This window comes from Carassius carassius, chromosome 14 (genome assembly GCF_963082965.1).
Source record: "Carassius carassius chromosome 14, fCarCar2.1, whole genome shotgun sequence".
Lineage (NCBI taxonomy): Eukaryota > Metazoa > Chordata > Actinopteri > Cypriniformes > Cyprinidae > Carassius > Carassius carassius.
This window is the reverse complement of record NC_081768.1, coordinates 12,959,391-12,979,927: the sequence shown is the minus strand read 5'-3', so window position 1 is coordinate 12,979,927 and position 20,537 is coordinate 12,959,391. Positions and strand designations below refer to the sequence as shown.

At 37.8% G+C, this 20,537-nt stretch overlaps 1 protein-coding gene across 2 annotated transcripts; it reads left to right on the top strand.

Moving 5' to 3' along the window:
* Positions 1–12,958: 12,958 nt before the first annotated feature.
* Positions 12,959–18,603, top strand: LOC132157048 (fibroblast growth factor 8). Of its 2 annotated transcripts, none has more exons than XM_059566185.1 (5): positions 12,959–13,617; positions 13,704–13,740; positions 14,446–14,593; positions 16,337–16,443; positions 17,511–18,603. In XM_059566185.1, exons 1-5 carry the CDS (start codon positions 13,586–13,588, stop codon positions 17,784–17,786), a joined length of 600 nt encoding a protein of 199 aa, XP_059422168.1. In that variant the 5' UTR covers positions 12,959–13,585; the 3' UTR covers positions 17,787–18,603. The 2 variants fall into 2 exon arrangements, with proteins under 2 accessions (XP_059422168.1, XP_059422166.1); XM_059566183.1 differs by having other exon boundaries at positions 12,964–13,617; positions 14,413–14,593.
* The last annotated feature ends 1,934 nt before the right edge of the window (positions 18,604–20,537 follow it).

The window sequence follows — 20,537 nt, the reverse complement described above, 5'->3', positions numbered from 1 at the left end:
AATAATGATGTTAATTATAAATTATTTAAAATGATTACAATAATGGCTTTATATTCAAAATTATTTTATATAATTACATTTCAAATGTTTTTATTTACATACATTTTATTTTTGTTTATTTTATATGTATTAATATATGTAAATGTATACAAAAGTTTAATATCTGGCATTATATAAGATTGCTTACATGCTAACATGTATTATAAGATTATATAAGATTGCATACATGCTAACAACAGAAAAAAATCCCAAAATATCATGATCTCAAAATCCATTTTACGTTGAATGCTTTTCACAAAGTGAAACAATCTCAGGCAGAAAATTAACTTTAGTGGGCATGTGTTGAGTATATGTCATCATTCTCGCTTATTTATGTTTTAAGAAATTTACGTTGTGCCCCTTTATATCCCCTGCAATAGGTATTTTGCTAAAAAGCTTTCAAGAATTTTGAAAAGATCTGCCACGGTACGATCCTGGATCTGTTATCGACCATGGTGTTTATAGTCTTAAGAAAACACAGCCATATCTCTTCTTGTGTATTATGGTTTGTGTATTGTGGACAGTCTGTATTTCTCTGCCTTTATCTGTGTATGTTAAACTTTCCAGATATGAGATGAAGAGTGTGTCAGACAAGACACTATGAGAAGAGGCCTCCGGCGGAAACATGATCCAGCATAAGGGAATCTCTCTCTCTCTCTCACTCTGTCATCCTGGGCAGAGAAGATTGAGAGATGAGTCGGATTCCCTGTGGGCCACTGAAATCTCTTTCTTCTTTGCCCCTGCCTTTTCCCTCTCTTTCTCATTCTGCAGTAGTCACCCTCACCCTAACCCTGTCCTCACTTAAAAAGACAAGATTTTTTAATAGCCCAGCAGAACGGCTGTTAAATGCATTGATGTATGACAGGGAGAGAAAGAGAGGCCGTGACGGACAAACAGACGGTTGGAGGAACAGAAAAATAAAGAGCAGGTAATTAGGGTGGCATAACATGGGTGTTTAAAAAGATAAAGAAGTTGAGATGTTTTGATTGTAAAGAAAGAAAGTGAAAAAAAGAGGAAAGAGCAATAACGATTGTAAGGGAAGACATCCAAATAACAAAAGAGGTATCTGCATTTGCAGACTTCAAATTTGACAAATATTTCATAAACAAACACACAAGGGAACTTATGAATTACAAGCATTGCGGTTCTGCAGAAATCCACGGAGTTGCGTTTACAAGACTGTAAATCACATTTCGCTCAAGAGATTGCAGCCATGTAACAGTTCAAAGAAAAGAGAGCCAAGAGGACAATAAATACCATTCTACCATGATCTTGTGTTCAGATGTTCTCAAGGACATGTCATTTTTCAATGTATAGTCTTACCATTTGTTCAAGGTAATCTGTTGAAATTTACAGAAAATTCAATTTTGTCAGAGCCAGAGGAAAGTATGTCATTGCTGCTCATTTTATCCATAATGTAGCCTAAACAAATAAAACTTTGGCATCAAATATAACAATTTATAGGCTAATGGATGTGCATACTTAAAACAAACATGAAAGTACGTAAGAAATATTTTCCATTTGTGTTTAAATAGTTTTATAGCCCAGTAAAATATAAAATAAATTACCTCAGTTTTCCACCTCAATGAATCGCCGAAGATGACCACGATCACAGGATCATACGCGGTAAATGTAGCCTACTTCATCGAAGTGACCCATAGGAGGAATCGTTTCACTATCCACGTGTAGAGAAGTTGGTAAAGTGATTCATTTGCTCATTTACGTTTGGAACGAAGTAGAAGAACAAGTAGCATTCCCTTCTCGCAGAGCCCTTGAAGAGCGCGGTAAGTTTGGAATTTGCGCCGAGTCACCATTGTCGACAGTCGTTAAAACTTACCGTAGTTACGTATGCGGCTTCATCAGTTACGGCCTTAGAGCGCGCATCACTGATTTCTACAAGCAACATTGAACACACCCATGAACCGTGATATCGAGTTGGCAAACAAATGACTTTAAAGAAACGGTTCTTTAATGAATAAGACAAAAATGTTTTACTAAAGTCTCGAACTCCCTCGTGAGTAACTGTCTCACTCGATTAGCTACATCACAACGGTCATTGGACCGATGCGAAATGAACTAGCATCGTTTTCTTTTCAAAAGTTTAAAATATTATTATTAACATTATGTTATTATTAATTTACTGGTGAGATACAATTGAATAAAATGTAGTAGCCTATACTGTAATGTGGGTGATGTATAGAATCACACATTATTCGACTTTGAGAAATATCACAGTAGGCTAATACTGTTACGGCTGGAATACACTACACTCTGAACAGATCTGAAAACATTAGGCATCAAATGTACTGACTTTGCAAACAGTCATAGAGGAAAAACTTTGCATCTTAAGGCTGGAGTAGAATCGACCTTTTAACGATTTAAAACACTTAGCATCATACACTCACTGACTTTGTAGTAGACACAGAGGAAAAACCTGGCCAGGATAAACTAAACGACTGAGGATCTTACACTAATAGACTTTAAAGTAATTCCCATCACAACAAACTCACGTAGAAATATGCTACTTGTTGCTAGGAAAAGCATATCAAATGAAAACAAACTATGTGTTCTAAAATCATCTGAAAGTATCAAATATGTTTGATATCTTCCAGCTAGATGGAGTAATGGTCTGAAGCTAAAAAAAAAAAAAATCTGAGTCTGTGACCATCATACATTATGCGATTTTCTATTAAATCTATCAACTCAAATCTGCAGACCAGCTCTGGCCTAAGACAACTAGCCTCAACTTCTCCAGACTACAAACCTGGGCAAAAATTGTGTAGTGTATTCCAGCCTTAAATTGGAAATCCTTCGAATGGATTGAATCAAAGTCTGAAGCTAAAAAAACAGAATCTGTGACCATCATAAACTACATGATTTTTTATTATTATTAAATCTGTCAACTCAGATCTGCAGACGAGCTCTGACTTTCTGCAACTAGCCTCAACTTCTTCAGACTGTAAATCTGGCCAGAAGTTGTATTTTGTTGAAATTTGTTCAGTCTGGAGTCCTGCTTATTAAACATTCAAGAAGAATGTTTGCTGATAAAACTTACTGAGGTTTGTCCATCTCTCCCTTTCAGCATTCTTTGATGCCGTTTTAAGTGATGGATTCCACTAAGAATCCTGTTTGTGGTCAACAAATGATTCCTGATCCAAAAACACTCTGTAACTGTCCTCTGGAGTTAAAACCCGGAAAAAGCTACGGAACTGAAATCCCAAACATCATGACCAAGTTTCCTTCCGGATGTCCACGATCACAGCCGCCGCCCCTTCACCGGATCTTACCGACAAACTCGGCAAACCACACAGGCAGGCCACACTGTCATTCTGCATTCAAAACTTACACGGTTCCTCTGTTTCATTGTGCTGTACTTTATGCTGTGGTAGCTGGTGACAGCTTTAACAATACGGCAACAAAAAGACTGATTTAGTCTGCAGTCAGAGTCAAAAGTCTACACGCAAAAAGTCTGCTCTACACTTTAATTGTTGAGCCCAAACATATTTCTAACCAGGTTTCTAACCAGACTTTTAGAACAGTTACAGAGCAAGCGATAAACTGAATCTCTTCAGACACATTTGTGATTTTAATCAATGAAATGCCTCCAGCACTACCTCATATTGGAGGCCTGTGCTAGCCTAAAATACATTTGGAAAAGTGAAAAACTTCCATCACTCTGTGGCTTTAAACCCACGCAAGGCTCTGCAATGGCATTTGCCAGCCAGCCAGGAACAATTTCCCACGCTTTTACCTCTCTTCGCCGACAGAAGGAGCGGCTGTTGGCTGTGCCTGAACAGCCTTCCTGAATCCTCGCTCTCCTGTGGCAGCGTGTATCGTTTTATGTCTAGCTTAAGCCTGAGCAGTTATGCCGCCATAAATTTATCCATTTCAGACATTCAGTCACTTCTCTCAGCTAATGTCAAGCAGCAGTGACCCTCCAGCCTCTATGTTGTGTGTGTGTGTGTGTGTGTGTGTGTGTGTGTGTGTGTGTGTGTGTGTGTGTGTGTGTGTGTGTGTGTGTGTGTGTGTGTGCTGGTCATGTATTGTAATAGCAGAACAAAGATGTAAAAAGCAGTCGGTGAGGAGGGCAGGGGGAATGGATGGTAGATGGAACACATAAATATGCTGGGAGCAGGGCAATGTTTGGCATGAGTCCAACGTTACTTTCTCATAAATGGAGGCCAGACACCAGCACCAGGCGTGTGAAAAATAATGAAACAGTAACAATGGGAAGCACAGCTTTGCTCTGCATGACTGTGATCAAAGCAGCCGAATCAATGATTTAGGTTATAAAAGTAGTTAAATTTTATAACTCATCCTTAAACTGTAAAAATAAAAAAAGGTAGGTTGATGTGTGTTTTATAAACAGAACTGCAGTCAATGGTATTAACTGTTTCTGACGAAGTTGAAAATGGTGAACAATTGTGATATCACAAAAGCAGTTTAAGGATAAAGCAGCATTTCCATCCCATGAATTTGAGAGAATCAGAAGAAGAACACTTATGTGATGATACTGGTCTGATGGTAATTCAGTCACATGACTTAAGGTGAAAGGAGGAATAACTAGGAATATATTTGGTAGATGTGTTTCAAATGTGGCCTATTCACTGTTAAAAATAAGAAATGTTTTCTAAACACAAAAACAACTTATTAGTATGATTTCTGAAGAACTGGAGTAGGCTAGTAATGGCTGCTGACAGTTTTGCCATTACAGGAATCAATTCAAGAGACTTTTTCCAAAAACATTATAAAATCTTACCAACCCCAAACGTTGAACAGTAATGTATTTATCTAACTTATTTTTCATTCTCTGAAAATCATGTCTAAAAGTTCTGTTTGTGTTCATCTATTACTATCCAGGGAGTAAAATGTGCAACAGCTTTTCTTCGGTCGTGATCTGGGAGGCCAGTCTGCATGTGTGTGGTGTGTCCAGTGACAACCCAAACCTGGTTTTTGGATGACTGTTGACCTTCACCTCTTTACCAACCCAGTCTCTTAAACAAGGCGTGACGCGGCTCTTTAAGTTACCACCCAGGACCCAAGGCTGCCTGCAGCTCAGCGTGGCTGATGGATCTGAGTGCAGCCGCCAACCTCCAATCACCCCAGACACGAGCCCCAGGACCCCACACCACCCCACGGTACAGCTCTGCCACGCACACACCAAACATTTAAAGTGACATGCAAAGAAAGAAGCAGACGTTGGAGAAATTCAAAAGGTAAAATATTATTTTGCTCAATCCAGGCAGCAGATCAGACCTTATGTGCCTCAATACAAACAGCTGGCACACGATCAGTATGAGTGGGCAGAGTGCTAGATGTTGATACCATATTTTTCAGAATGCTCATATGGAATTTGTATTAGTAACATATGTTCAATGAGAAAAGACTTATATCAGGTCAAACTCAACGGGACTGTGAAACAACCACAGACTGTAAGTATGGGAATAAACTGCTGTAGTATGTGTAGGTAGAGATTTTCATAAGCAGATGCCAGTGAAATTCTTTCTTCCATATGGATATATCTTCAAAAAGGTATTTCAAGATATATAGTAGTCAACATCTGAAGTGGATCAAAACAGTTAATCAAAGTTCTCCTAAGACAAGAACGCTTTAGGTTTAAGGACAACTTTGATGAAAGGTTTTTATCCACTTTAAATGTTGAGTAGTCTATTAAAACAGAAAACTGTTATTTAAAATTGCAAATAATATTTCACTATATTAGTTTTTTCTGTATTTTTGATCAAATAAATGCATCCTTGATGAGCCTAAGAGACATTAAAACATTCAAATTGATATGAAGAATGAAGAACCTCTTCATTGAATATTTAAATGGAATTGCATTAGTATATGGAATATTAGATAATTAATGCTTCTGTTTAAAAAAACAAAATCACACCCGGTTCAGTTTGACCTTTTTGGATTCTAGTGCAGCTTTGGTTGAGTTCTAAATAACTTGTGATTTTGCTCAACAAGTTTTAATCTCATTAAAAGTTACACAAATGTTACATAATTCATGATTTGTTTTTGCATCAATCATATGACATATAGACTTCTCCTCCCTTTTCAGCAGGACTGTTTAAAGAGCCTTCATGGTGGTATGATAAGATAATGAGCCATGGATATATGTCGGGGGGGGGGGGGGTGATTGCGTATTTGCGCTTTGACCCACCTTGTGCAGTTCGAACCCATCGACACAAATCCAAACATATGTGATGGCCTGTGTCGCATGCGATCACTATGACATTACTCTTTGGAGATCATTAGCTGGTGTTGGGCCAATTACATTCTTTGCATACTGAACTAATCTGTGGCTTTGCTGTCGATGTTCCTCACCATTAGTGTGTTTGCTTATCCATTTCCTTCCCTCCCTCCAATTAACATGTCCCTCATTCTGGGTTTGCTCTGCCAGTGTGTGTTGCTGTGACGCCTGTCCATCACCCTGAGTCCCTCTGAAAGGACACTTTAAAAGTGAGAACAATGCTGCCACCTCTCAATCACCGCTGAGTGGTATTGGTACTTAAATGAGTGTTCTTCCCTGGGGTGTGTTTTGTCTTGCTGGGTTTCTTGGCCTGCTCTGTGATGAATCTTAAATGTAAGCAGGGCTGTCGTGCGTTACCGTGGCGAGGGCTGAGGCGAGACAGGCGTCATCAATGATGTGGATTGACAAGCGCGGGGTTCCAGTACAGGGAGTCTCTCATCCACCACTCTGCCCCTCCTGCACTTTTCTCTGGGCCCTCTGGAAGAGCCATCAGGCCCCAGAGGCACCCAGCAGGCAGCCTACTCCCTGCAGCCAGGCACAGGGCCTGCCTGCCCTCCTCTTAACCCCAGGAGCATCGACAGTCATCCCAACCACCGCAGGGGTCCTCTAGCCCAGCCCCCTGCTCTTCTCCCTCTCTCTTCTTAGCTTTTTCTTTCCCTCCTTCTTCGACTTATTATCATTTTTTTCTACTTAACTAAAGCTCTGACACTTGTTCTCTGTCTCCCAGACCCCCAGTGCTCTCATTTTTTCTCTCTCATTCAATTCTAATTTAAAAGTATTTTATCGGCATGATTGTTTTCACATGCAATATTGTGAAAATGTTATACACAGAACATGTAACAAAATAAAAAAAGATATACATAAAAATATATATATGTGTGTGTGTGTGTGACTGTGTGTGTGTATATATATATATATAATAAACATTATCAACAAATTATAAAGAAAAAAAGACTATATCTATTTGTAGAATTAAAAATACTGCAAGTTAATAAAAAACGTGAACTATTAATGTCACCCCTCAAATTAAAAAAGAAACACTTAAAAGACAGGGGGAAAAAACTATATTTTTGATTAGTTTAAAATTTTACAATGAAATGTATAAATATGTATTAAAGAAAAAAACAGAGTGATTTCTCAAAATATAATGTTTTATATTCCATGGAATGAAGAAAGTCATACAGGTTTGGAACAACATGAGGGTGAGTAAATAATGATATAATTTTCTGAATTTTCTGAATTTTCTGAAGGGAAGTCGTGGCCTAATGGTTAGAGAGTCGGACTCCCAATCGAAAGGTTGTGAGTTCGAGTCCCGGGCCGGCAGGAATTGTGGGTGGGGGGAGTGCATTTACAGTTCTCTCTCCACCCTCAATACCATGACTTAGGTGCCCTTGAGCAAGGCATCGAACCCCCAACTGCTCCTTGGGCGCCGCAGCATAAATGGCTGCCCACTGCTCCGGGTGTGTGCTCACAGTGTGTGTGTGTGTTCACTGCTCTGTGTGTGTGCATTTCGGATGGGTTAAATGCAGAGCACAAATTCTGAGTATGGGTCACCATACTTGGCTGAATGTCACTTCACTTCACTTTCAGTGTGAACTATCCCTATCACTATATTTCCTAACTTTACTATTCTCTTTATACTTCTATATTTCTTTTTACTTATTTTCTCAGTGTTTAAAAAATGCATTTAATGCGTGGAAATACACAAGTAACAATGACAGAAAAGAATGTACGACTGCCATCAGGTCTGAAAAAATGTCAGTTATTCCAGTAATTCCACTCTGGCACCTTGCCCACATCAGACATGGTTGTCAACACTTCTGGAGAGCTATGTGCTTTCCAGGAGCGCCATTCCATCCTCCACATATCTGCCTTTCTCTCTTTTCTTTCTCTCTTTACAGATCCAATCCATCAAAAGAGATACATTTTTAAGGGCTGAATCACTTTTAGAAATGTTTGGTCATATAAAACTAATCAAAACTGCAATTTCCATTGAATATTTAAAACCAGAAGATAGCTATCGACCAAATTGTTGGCAGAAGCATTGCATTAGGGACATTTAAATCCAATTTAGAATGAATTAGCATTATCTTGTGCTTGTTTAATAGTGATTACTGCATTGAAAAGTCTCAAATGAAATCCATGTTACACTAAAGAGAGATATTATGAGATATTTATTGTAAATCCTTCTGCAAATGTTAATTTTTTCTCCTTCAGCTTTGTTCTTGTGTATTCAGGTGTTTATGTTTTTGTGCAAACGTGTGCAGCAGGTTGACAGCAGCTCATCTGCAGATTAGTCATCCTGCAGTTGATTAGGCAATGAGCAACAGACAGTTAGACACAAAGTTAACCAGGAGCCCAGTTCTGCCTCAGGCTATGCTGAAGTACTGAGCCATGCAATGAGATGGTTGACTTTTCAATGCTCCATTAATATCACGCCACTTAAACACCAAGCCCAATGTATACAAAAAAGAAAGAACGAAAACATGTCATGTCCCAAGAAAGTACCAGAAGAAAGCTTGAGGAAGTATTTCCTTTAAAAGCAGAGATATCACCGGGTATTTGAATTCTACTGCACAGATCAATTGCTCATCACAATTGCTCACAAATTAACATGAAAACAAAACTTCAGAGAATTGTTGATTGGCAAAATGGACATGCACATGTGACATAAGGCTATATTTGTTCTAATAAGACATTAGAGATTGTCAAATAAATGCATCGTTTATGGAACAACATTTTGCTGTTTGTCTATTTATTCTAAGGTATGTTTAAAGGTGTCATATGATGTTGCTAAAAAGAACATTGTTTTGTGTATTTGGTGTAATGAAATGTGTTTATGCGGTTTAAGGTTAAAAAAACACATTATTTTCCACATACTGTACATATTGTTTCTCCTCTATGCTCCACTTTTTTTAGTGCATCATTTTTTACAAAGCTCATCGGTCTGAAAGGCGAGGTGTGCACTGATTGGCCAGCTATCCAGTGTATTGTGATTGGCCGAAATGCTATAACTATACTGTGATGCGTGTCCTGGTCAGAACGCTGGCGTAACAAGACAAAAACAGTAACACCCATCACAAACGAGACATTTGTTGCATCCAGTGGGGACATAATTACGGATTATAATGATTTATACTGTCTTTTCCGTTGCATCGTGCCGCGTGAACATAAAACCATGTTTGCAGTTGCGATCGGAGAACAACAAACAAGTGCTACTCTACACTGCTTAAAACTTGCATTTGAATTGTCAGTGGCATATTCTTTCAAAATGTAAACGTACTTACAGCAAGTCAGAACAGCCGGTAATGTAGTCCTCTCTCCAAGGATCAGGAAACAGTCCTCCATAAAATGTGCTGCACACTAAATATTTGGGTTGAACTCTTCTGGAACAGTGTAGAACAACTTAATCACTAATTTCTAATTGTGTCCTCTTTTGGAAAAGCAAAACAAAGTATTTTCGCTTTCACAACGAAACAGCGTCTCCACAACATGGCGCCGGCGGCAACAGCGAGAATCAAAGTTATGCCTGCTTTCTTTGCGTGAACATTTGGGCTGCGTTAAGCAAATCTTCCCACACAATGATGTAGACATGTGGGGGCATGTTTAAACGTGCTATTTAAGGGGGCGTGGACAAGTCTTAATTTTGATAGAGAATATCTCTTTGAGTTTGAGACTTTAGTCTTTGCAACTTTAGGGATCTTATCTATGCATGAACAACTTGAAACACTCCAAAGAGAAAGGAAAACTTGAAATCGCATCATATGACCACTTTAATATGATTTACATAAATATAATTAGAATCCCTTATTGAATCTCATTAGTCATTTAGAATAGGGAGAACTGTTGTGTTGTAACATTTTGTTTTAACATATGTAACTCTAACTTTCAAATAGTAATAGTGCATTATTTATCTGCCACAAATTAGTTTAAAAATCCATTATTAATCTCTAAACTGTGTAAATTAAAGTCAAATACAAAGAGTATTGCTTTTTCCTTATTAACTTGACTACTTTTAAGACTAATAGAAAACAACAGTTTTACATTTTCTGTTTGAATTCATTGAAGTACGCTAATCAATTTTTCTTCAAAATATTTCTAAAACACACTTTAAATATTTGAAATAATAACTAAAAAGCAAATACATCTGGAAACAAATATAGAAATACATAAAACGTTAGTTTACAATTTTTACTTCCGACCTTAATTTATGAATATATAGGCTGTAGATTGTACTTTACACCTGCAGCAGTTTTGAGTTTCGCCCTCTGGTGGAACAAAGTGTTGTTGCATGGGATATTCCACAGCTCATATTCCTCATATTAGTGCTTAGTAGAGATTCTCGTAGTGCATTTAGTATTCACATAAAGAGGGGGTGTTTGTGGTGACAGCACGCGCAAAAAAAATAATTATTACGATTATGGCATTTTTGGTGACATTTTAAGTAATTGCTGATGAAATAAGTTTCACTTGTAGATATTGACCCTTTCATCTTCAACATTTCATTTGACGGGCGTGGGCAATAAGGCATTTAACCGTTTAAAAACCTGCGATTAAGGGGCGACCTCTCTTGAGTGATGGTGGGCCATCAGAATGAACCCTGATGTCGGGTTTTGAAAAGTAACATAATGGAGGGTGGGGCTGATTTATTTTGACGTTTAATTGGTCCAGATTAGAAATAGATTGATTGACTTGCCTTTTTTTTTTTTTTGCTTTACTAATTGTTTGCTACTGATTTTTTTATTTAGACTATAATTTGAAGTAGCCTATATATTTAGTACACATTAAATGCATTTAAATTACATTTCAGATCAGTTGTAATTAAGTATTAGACTATGCCTGATTTATAATATAATGTAGCCTAACATGAAATAACATATCAGAGCCTATGCCATTTGAAGAGTTTGGTTCCAAAACGCGATAAACGCCAATTTTGAAAAAAACGAGTTACCGCCAAAACAAGCTCCCCATTGACTCTCTATTCAAAGTTCGATAATCAGTTTTTAACAAAACGCGATATCCGCCGTGTTTCGCTGCCCTGTTTCTTCCCTTTTTTCTCAAACAGAGACAAACGCCAGTCCTGTTTTTCCGCAAAGCCCTACAGTTCCCTTCTACCAATCACCGCGCACCATTCCATGACGCAAACTGTCATGGCGGCACCCTGTCAGTAGACGCCGGTAAACACTCGCCTCAGACTTTTAAGTTTTTATATAGGTAATAAAATGAATAACTTTGATGGTATTGAGGAGCCAGTGGTCGTGTCGTCTGTGGGAAAGAAGCGGAAGCCGTCAAAAGACAACCACGAAAGGGAAGTCAGAAAGAGAGTCAGAAACTCAGGCGGTGGCAAAATACCGGCGATTGCTTGTTCTCACAGTGAATCAAAAAACTTTTGTCATGCCGACAAACTGACAGCTGACGATCTTATAAAAAACTTCGACACTCTCTACTGTCATACCACGAAGGCCGAACAAGACCAAGCAATTTTACGCCTGATAACAGTAAAACGGGTACAGCGAAGACGTCCCAAGGTGGCAATTGAAGATGCACAGAAGGAGAGGGAGGTCACGAACGATTACTACTTGCTCTCCAAGGATCATCTCACGAAGGTTCAGAAACAAAATTTTGCTCTAATGTTACATATGAGTTCAGGATGAATTTGAAATGTTGCTATTAACAGCATTAATATCAGACTGAAATGAATGCAATCTGAAAAAGGCAGCGAGATGAATGTACTTTTAAAAATTGGTTTAATGGCTTAATATAAGTGATGTTGTTCAAGTTTTGGGGTTTGTCATATGTATAGACAGCCTTTCCTTGTTATTTATTGTTATGTCTTTGCTCAATTTCATACAGAAAGTGAGTTTTTGTTGATGAAATGGATTTGTAGCATTTTGGGGAAAAACGTGTTATGGATATATTGCATTTTGGAGAAAAAAAAATGTCTTTGTTTAATAAATGTTTAAAATCAAAATATGGATTTGATTTTTTTACGTTATTACAAACTCATAATGATATATTACAGTTTGAAACAGAAAATAACAGTTTTCATACAAACAGTCTTTTGGGAAAGAAAATGCCTTTTTTCTCAATTTAACAATTTTGGATTTATAGCGTTTTGGAACCAAACTCTTCATTTAATTACAGATTCTTGCAGACTTTTATGTGAGTTTAAAGTGCATTGTCAGTGCTTGACGAGAAATGGGAAACTTCACACCTGTGTTATCCTTCTGATGTTTTAGGAATTTTTCTTCTGAGAAGTCTGTAATCCTTTTAATATGTCTCACACTTTCCTTTTGCAATACACAAGTCAGTGGCAAACCAGTTCTACTGCCTTGCACAATAGCCTCGGTTTCAGTTTTGAAATCAGAATTCACAAATTTTAGCTACTTGATGTTTGATTATTGTAGGTTTGGATGAGAATATTTATTTTTATTATTATGTTGTTGTTTATATATATGTTTTATTTGTTATAGCTTGTTCAGTAAAGTCCTAAATGAATGGTTGTAAATAACTTGACGTTTTATTATTAACCGAGCATATGAAAGCGCGCTCCTCTAAACTCCTCCTAGTGCTTATGGACTCAGGTGAAGGCATATTTAAAAATGGGTTCGGGACGGGGGTTTGGGTGAGACCCCCCTGCTTTTGTTCTATTGAAAAAGGGGGCTTGTTCCTCCGGGAACAACCCTACCATTTTAACCAGGGGTGTCAGCGCGAGCGGGGTTGACATTGGAGACATACTGGCAATGGAAGAAGAGGAGGGGATAAGAGAGTCCAGCTGCACTGCTTCTTGAAGGAAGCTCATCAGATGCACTGTCCTTCCTCCTCTGACTGACATTCACGCAGGAGTCAGACTGGATCAAACGTCAAAGGATCTATTTCTGCAGCGCTCCTCACCTTCATGGAGCACGGGACTCGAGTCTCTATGATTAGGTGCATCAGAAGCTTTTTCGCTAAAACTTGAAAAGTAAATCGTTTACATGCTGTGAGTTTTGCGTTAAGTGCACTTATTTGTTATTCTCGTTCTTATGAAGGAAATCCAGTAAGTGCTTATACTTGTCACCGGTGTCAGTCTGAAAAAAATCCTGGACATTTTTCTGCCTCTGAGCAGCAGATCTCGTAATTTGCCAGTTCATCAGTTCATCATATGTTGCGAGTCACAGTTTGGATACCAGCGCAGGACTTTATACATTTAAACGGGAAAACCTGATTTTTTTTTATAAGGCTACTTACTTTTAAATAAGGCTACACACATTTTTTTCTTCTGTGAGGCCCTTCCATTCCAGCAACATGAGGCTCATACCATCACGATTGAGTTATCTGTAAGTATATTTCCTTTATTATTTGTTTTCACACATTAACAGCTTCGCTTTCAGAGTCTAATGTGAGATTTTCTCTCTTCTTGCAGATTCCTTCACCTCTTTGCTCTTTGCTACTATGCTCAGGTATGTGCAACATCTTTAAATATGCTTTTAACTGCTATTTTTTTAATCCCTCTTATTTTCATTTACCTACACATGTTGTTAGAGAAACTGTAAAGCACTATTACTCTAATATATCAAGTTCATAGTAAGCCTAAATAATATAGCTACAGAGTGCGCGCGCTCCTAAATTAAGATTTATGTTCTATTTAAATATACAGTTGTTTTGCATAGAAATGCATGTAGATAGCCGTTAAATTAAAAGGCACAAAAAGGTATAGGATGCGATGGGAGAGGATGTTCTTATCAGATGGGTATCACAGTGGGCGCCGTAACCTGGCAGGTAACACTAACATACTGGCACAGGCGCGTGGGCATGAGCGCGTGAAAGTATGCCAGCCTTGAGTCAGTGATGAAACAAGTCGTGGGGACATAATAACATAAAGGGCTCGACTTAAGCGTTTAGGACAGTTTGGCTTTGAAATGTAATTTCTTTTAAGCCACAAACAACAGTTTTCCTAATAGCGCATTTCAAATCCCAAATTAAAAATGAATACGCATCCGTTTCTCTTTCCGATTGCATTTGGCCTATTTTAAATTATTATATCGGAGCGCGGTATAATTTATAGGCCCCTATGAACGCATTATGAAGCAGTTTGTGCAGATATTGATTATATGGTATTTAATTTCTGACAGGTAACCATTCAGTCCCCGCCTAATTTTACACAGCATGTGAGTGAGCAAAGTAAGGTGACGGACCGGGTCAGCCGTAGACTAATCCGGACCTACCAGCTTTACAGTCGAACCAGTGGCAAGCACGTGCAAGTTCTGGCCAACAAGAATATCAACGCCATGGCCGAGGATGGTGACGCTCATGGTAAGAGCATCTCATTTTTTATCATGCACAAAATCATTTAATCTGTTTACACAAACCATAAAACCTTCTGTGACGCTTGATGAATAATTTAGAATGCGTTTTGCATGTAAATATTTTGCTAAACACATTGAAGAACATGTTTAATAGGCTATGGTTCTATATATATATATAATTTAGCTGCATGGGGCTTTGAGTTCACTATATTGTTCTTTAGAGATCAAAAATCCATATCATTGTAGGTTCTAATAGATTTTGAAGTGTCTAAAGCACAGCTACATAGATGATTTCTGAAGAACTAGAATGAAAAGGTCTTTGTGAACTAAAGATGATATCAGGCTGTAAATGCCACTTCTGGGTCTAACTGGTTCTGTATTTATGTTTCTTTATTTTGTGGATATCTATGGTACACTGCATTTGAATAATTGGGCATCTGGTCAGTTGGTGAAGTTAAAAAAGCAGTGCAGTGCAAAAAATGTTAAATGGATTCTAGATTGCTGAAGGTGTGTCTCAAGAGACATGCGAGTCTGGAAGAGCCATTAGAACTCATCTTACTTCAACCTTCTGAACATTTCCTGAAGAACGCTCGCTCCCCTCCTCTCCCGACCAGCTCAGGATGAAAATATGTCTAGCCGAATTCTGACCCTCATTTTTGCTTTCCATGGTCATTCGGTCCTGATGACAGATCTCATAGAGCCTAAATCTAACTGTTTTAAGTATATTTTAACATTAATGTGTATGTTTGGTTTTATAAAATCATACATCAATGATTAAGTGTTTTATTATTTTTTGTTTAATATGATAATTTATAAAATATTGTAAAAGCTCCTCACTTAAAATTTCACACAGATAAACATTTTGCTTACATATTTAATTTGTTACTTTACCTAAATCAGATATTTGTTACTTTACCTAAATCAGATCTCTGTTATTTGTAGCTCTCACTTACGTGGTTTCTCCACATGCAAACCCAATAATTACCAGCTCTGTTGTGGTATTTTTGGAAACCTGGCTCTAGCTCTGCATGGTTTTGGTGACATCGATGTCACCTGAGCATGTTGTAGGGACAGCAGGGCTGTTAGTTCGGGCCAGTGCCTGGCTCCTGCTCTGGGCTTGTGGTTAGGCTCTTCACCAGCAGGTTATCTGACCCCCTCCATTTGAACCGTAACTCTTTACGATCACTCAGAATACGGGGGCTGAATCAGAGAACGGCTGCAAGTGCTAATTCTTGGCATGGAGAATATCCATCATGGAAATTCAGTTTCCCTGCGAACACTGCCTTAATTTTTTTATAATACACCTGAACTGTTATTGTACATTTAATAATGAAAAAAAGGCGATTTTTAAAAGTATTATTGTATATTTGTATTTTTTAAGTGGTGAATTTAACTCAAATACTTGAAAAATGTTCTTTGTTTATTTTTTAGTACATGGATGACGTGATAAATATTCACATATTGTTTATGTACTTACATAAAAGGTAAAAAGTTGAAAATCATCCTTCCAGGAAGCCTTTGGTTCCTTCCAGAAGAATTGAAGTGCACATGTTTTTATCGTTCCACTAGAATTTAAGCTTACATAAATCCTAAAGAGTAGTCCCATTAGAGTTCACATATTTATGCCGGTGTGCATTTGTGCACGTGTGTTTACTCATGAAATTTTACCATTGATTGACTGATCGTAATTTGGATTTTCCAAGTCACGGCATCTAATGAAAATAAAAAAAATCTTCTTTCTTTTTTCCAGCCAAACTCATAGTGGAGACGGACACATTTGGGAGTCGAGTTCGAATTAAAGGAGCTGAAACGGGATTCTACATCTGTATGAACAGAAGAGGGAAACTGATTGGCAAGGTATGAGGAAAAAGTCATTAAATAATAATTTTGTCACTGATAATAGTGCTCAGTTTACATATTCTGTTATAAACACACAGCATATGTTTCAGTCACTTTTCTGTTAGGATTGAAAGGTTTGGATGAATGAGAATAAAAAGAGAAAGATCAGATACATTTGAAATTCAGTAACATTACTCATATAGTCATGTATTTGTTTCAGCATTCAGTTGCTTGTGGATGTCCCTGATTTTATGATTATTAGGGAGATCATTCAAATAATCAAACAAGAGTTAGATTTTTATCTTATAGTGGGCACCAGACGTTTCTTGGTTATAGTGGGTAAAATCGAGTGTGAAGAATGGGATCTTTCTTCCTTTTTTAGCTGGCTACTCTTGTGGATTTGTGCCTTCTCCTTGCTGTGAATGGTAATAAAGTGGGATGGAGGTTCGTCCCCCACCTTGCAGCACCCTGCCAGGTGGACCATCTGCTTGGCACCCCTGATCTTATGCTATCTGACATATTGGCCGCCCAACGACAGCCTGCACGAGAGGGTTTTTTCTGTTGTTGTTTTTTATTGGTTGGGATGCAAGTGTTTTGGATTTGAGATTTTTAACAGGCCATTTTGTTAAGAGGCTGGAGAAAGGTTTGGCTCCTTACCCCATTTGCATTTACTGGCCGGATATCGTTTAATGGTCCTGGTGTTATGAACCTACAATGATGCGATGCCTATAATAAAAGCAAAACTAGCTATACCATATAGTGTTTATATTGATCAATGTCCTGGAGAAAGTAAAATATTACCATAATACCTTCTGGATTCAACATAACACGGTTTATGCCTATATAATGAACAGTAGAAGAACTATTTTTCTCAGAGGATGAGTGCGCATCATTGGCTTCAAGTCATTGGCCTCTGCTGTCATTTCTCCCTCTTGATCTGGGATCGTAATGACTTAAGCATATGCTGTGTGCGTGTGGGGAAGCCCTATGTAAACTGGAGCAGACATTTCCAACATACTTTTCGATAAGATTCATATTTCCCACTAATCAGGAGCTAAAAGTTTGTCTTTATCTTGTTCTCACAGAGAAATGGTCAGGGGAAAGACTGCATTTTCACAGAGATAGTCCTGGAGAACAACTACACAGCTCTACAGAATGTGAAGTATGAAGGCTGGTACATGGCCTTCACACGTAAAGGCAGACCCCGCAAGGGCTCCAAAACCAGGCAACACCAGCGGGAAGTCCACTTCATGAAGAGACTGCCCAAGGGACACCAAATCGCAGAGCACAAACCCTTTGATTTCATCAACTACCCTTTCAACAGACGGACTAAACGCACCCGCTACTCAGGAGAGCGCTGAAGAGTGAAGCCGGAGAAAAGGAGAGGACAGAGAGCGAGAGACTTTCTCAAACAATGAACAGACTCCTCTTGTGGACTCCTACAAACATTCTTTTTTGTACTGAGCAACAATATACCTAACCTTTAGTTTTTTATGAATTTTCAGAAATAACAAAAAAAAGAAGAAAAAAAAACATCTCAAGAAAAAAAAAGAGATCTATTTTTGTACCCCTGACTTTTAGTACTGACCTGTGTAAGAGTATAGAAAAGGGAAGCACCGGACGTGTTAAGTGCTGACATTTTAGTAGTATGTGGACTTCATCCGTCTATCCTCTCTTGATCTGCTTTGGTTTCATTTGATTTTGATGGTTTTAGAGTAAATTATATCTCTTCGTACTGCTGCTCAAGGGGACTTGAAGGGCCTGAGAGAATGCACTGACGACACAAGGCTGTATTCGGTTACACAGGCAGCCGGGGCACCTCTCGACCACCAAGCGATAAGATACCCAGCTCATCTCTCAGTAACCTCTCTGGTTCTTGATTCTGGAACTCTCTGGAGATAAACACGGTTAAAGCAAACAGAGCTTTAAATACATATTTAAGGTGGCAGCTAGATTTTAATTATCGCAGGTTTCCTACCGTGGTTCAAACTGTAAATTCCAAGGTGTATAAATGCATTGTACTGACTGTAGGAAAAGCTTTTGTTCTTTGTTGCATTTTATTTGTCTGTTTTTTTTTATACAAATATAAATATATTTTTATTTGAGGATGTGTAAAATAATTTTAATGATGGAAATATTTATTTAAAAACCTGTAATAAATTTACCTTAGGATACTGACGTCTTTTGTCTAATATGTTCTGTCTTAATATGCTCTTTTCCAAAACTGTAAATTCAAAAAAAAAAAAAATGCTAATGTCGTTCCCAACCTTTCTTTGTTCTGTGGAACATACAAGAAGATATCTTTAAAAAAAAATCTTTGTGGAAAACATCCATGGACTGATTATTTTGACATTTTTCTAAATATCTTCTTTTTGTTTTCCACAGAAAAAATAAAGCCATACAGGTTTTAAATTACACAATGCTGAGTAAATAATGGCATCATTTCATTTTTGGGTGACTATCCCTTTAAATAACACATGAAATAAGTGTATAAAAGGCTTCTATACATAGTTAAAATTGCCAAAGGGTCTTTTCAGAAGCGTTCTAGACGTTCCAAAGGCCTTGTCCATAGAAAATTAGGCCAGTGCTGTTTTGAATGAAACAACTTGTCATTATGCAATAGCATCATAATAAATACCACCATTGTTTGCATAACCCTTCTGGTTAGAGACCATTACAGAGTGAGATGGAGATACTGGGTCTCTCCCCCCAGAATGTTTGGAATGGCTCAGCTCAGGTCAACAGCTCAGTAGGACTGTCTCTCCAGGGGGGCTACACTGTTTGGTTTCTTCTCTGGTTGAACCGGACACACTACTCCCTGGCCCGTCTCCTCACCCTCGCTCAGGTGTTTTTATTTAATCTCAGACCTTTAACTCCCTGTAGCTTAATCTGATTGGAGGGGTATCTATGTTGTTCAGGCAGGGGTGCTGTGTGTTTGTGGACAGGGTTCCAAGGAGCAAAAAGCCAACATCAGAGGACAGCGTATAGTGAGAAAATGAGATCACTATCTTGCTGTTGTCTGTGATGAGGAAGATTATTAATGACTCCTTTCAGCCTGAGACATGCATTACTGCAGTTATGCTATGTAAATTATGAGCAGAGAGGGCAAAAAAATAGACATTTTCCAATCCCTTTTTAATTAAATTAATTGCATCATAAAATTCTAACCCATTCAGCCAAAAATCATCCTCTAATTAGTGTTGGCTTGACACATCTCATGCATCATTGAAAAACGTGTTATGCAGGTACATTAGCGAAGGCTGGCATTGTTTTTATGGTGCAATACGCCATGTGTTCGGCCTCATGTTATGCTAGTAGCTCAGCCAGGGTGCAGAGGTCAAACCCCTAGAAAGACCAGAGCTTCAGAATGTTTCTTTGACTTTCTTGTATGCCGGTTTATTTCCATTCAGCTATGATGGACCAACAGTGTAATCCAGTTCAATGGATGGTAATCAATAAAGGAAAAAAAGCTTATTGACATTTCAAAATAAACTAATTAGGAGACAAACCGTACACGTTTTAAATCTAAAACTGACAAACAAAGAAGGGCAATGTTAATTTAAATAGATTTAAGTTTTTAGAGATTTGAGAGATTTTATTTCATGATTTTTAAAAAGCGATTAGGAAAACATAATTCAACCATATTCATTTTCAAAGTTAACTGTAGCACGCTTTACCAGAAAATACTATTTATTTATGTTTTCCTACTTCAAAATGGCATGTTTATTTCAGTGTGTTACTAGCTGTCATAGTTTGTGAAATTTATTAGCAATTTCTGAGTGAAAATTTCTACACAAACAATTTAGAATAAAACAATTTTAAACAAATATTTGTAATATTTCTATTTGAAAAATGTATTTGTTACACCACAGGACAATGTAAGCAAAGAAGTGAATAAAAAATGTGAATAAAATGAAAAAAAAAAAACGAACTAACTGGTGACCAGGAACTGGATCTAAAATACACCCAGACATTTTATGTCAAACAAAAAGATTTCATGCACTTGTTTGATGTCCCCCAAGCTTTAAGTTTGGTGATAGTGTTATGAAATAAATGAACCACCGGTACCACCAATTGACTCTCGTTTTTTTCACATTGATGACATCTGCTAT

Excerpts from the sequence above, each read along its gene's own strand:
- LOC132157048 (XM_059566183.1), top strand. The coding sequence starts at position 13,586 with ATGAGGCTCATACCATCACGATTGAGTTATCT. Across the intron at positions 13,618-13,703 it reads CCATCACGATTGAGTTATCT|ATTCCTTCACCTCTTTGCTC; the intron begins GTAAGTATATTT and ends CTCTTCTTGCAG. Across the intron at positions 14,594-16,336 it reads CGAGGATGGTGACGCTCATG|CCAAACTCATAGTGGAGACG; the intron begins GTAAGAGCATCT and ends TCTTTTTTCCAG.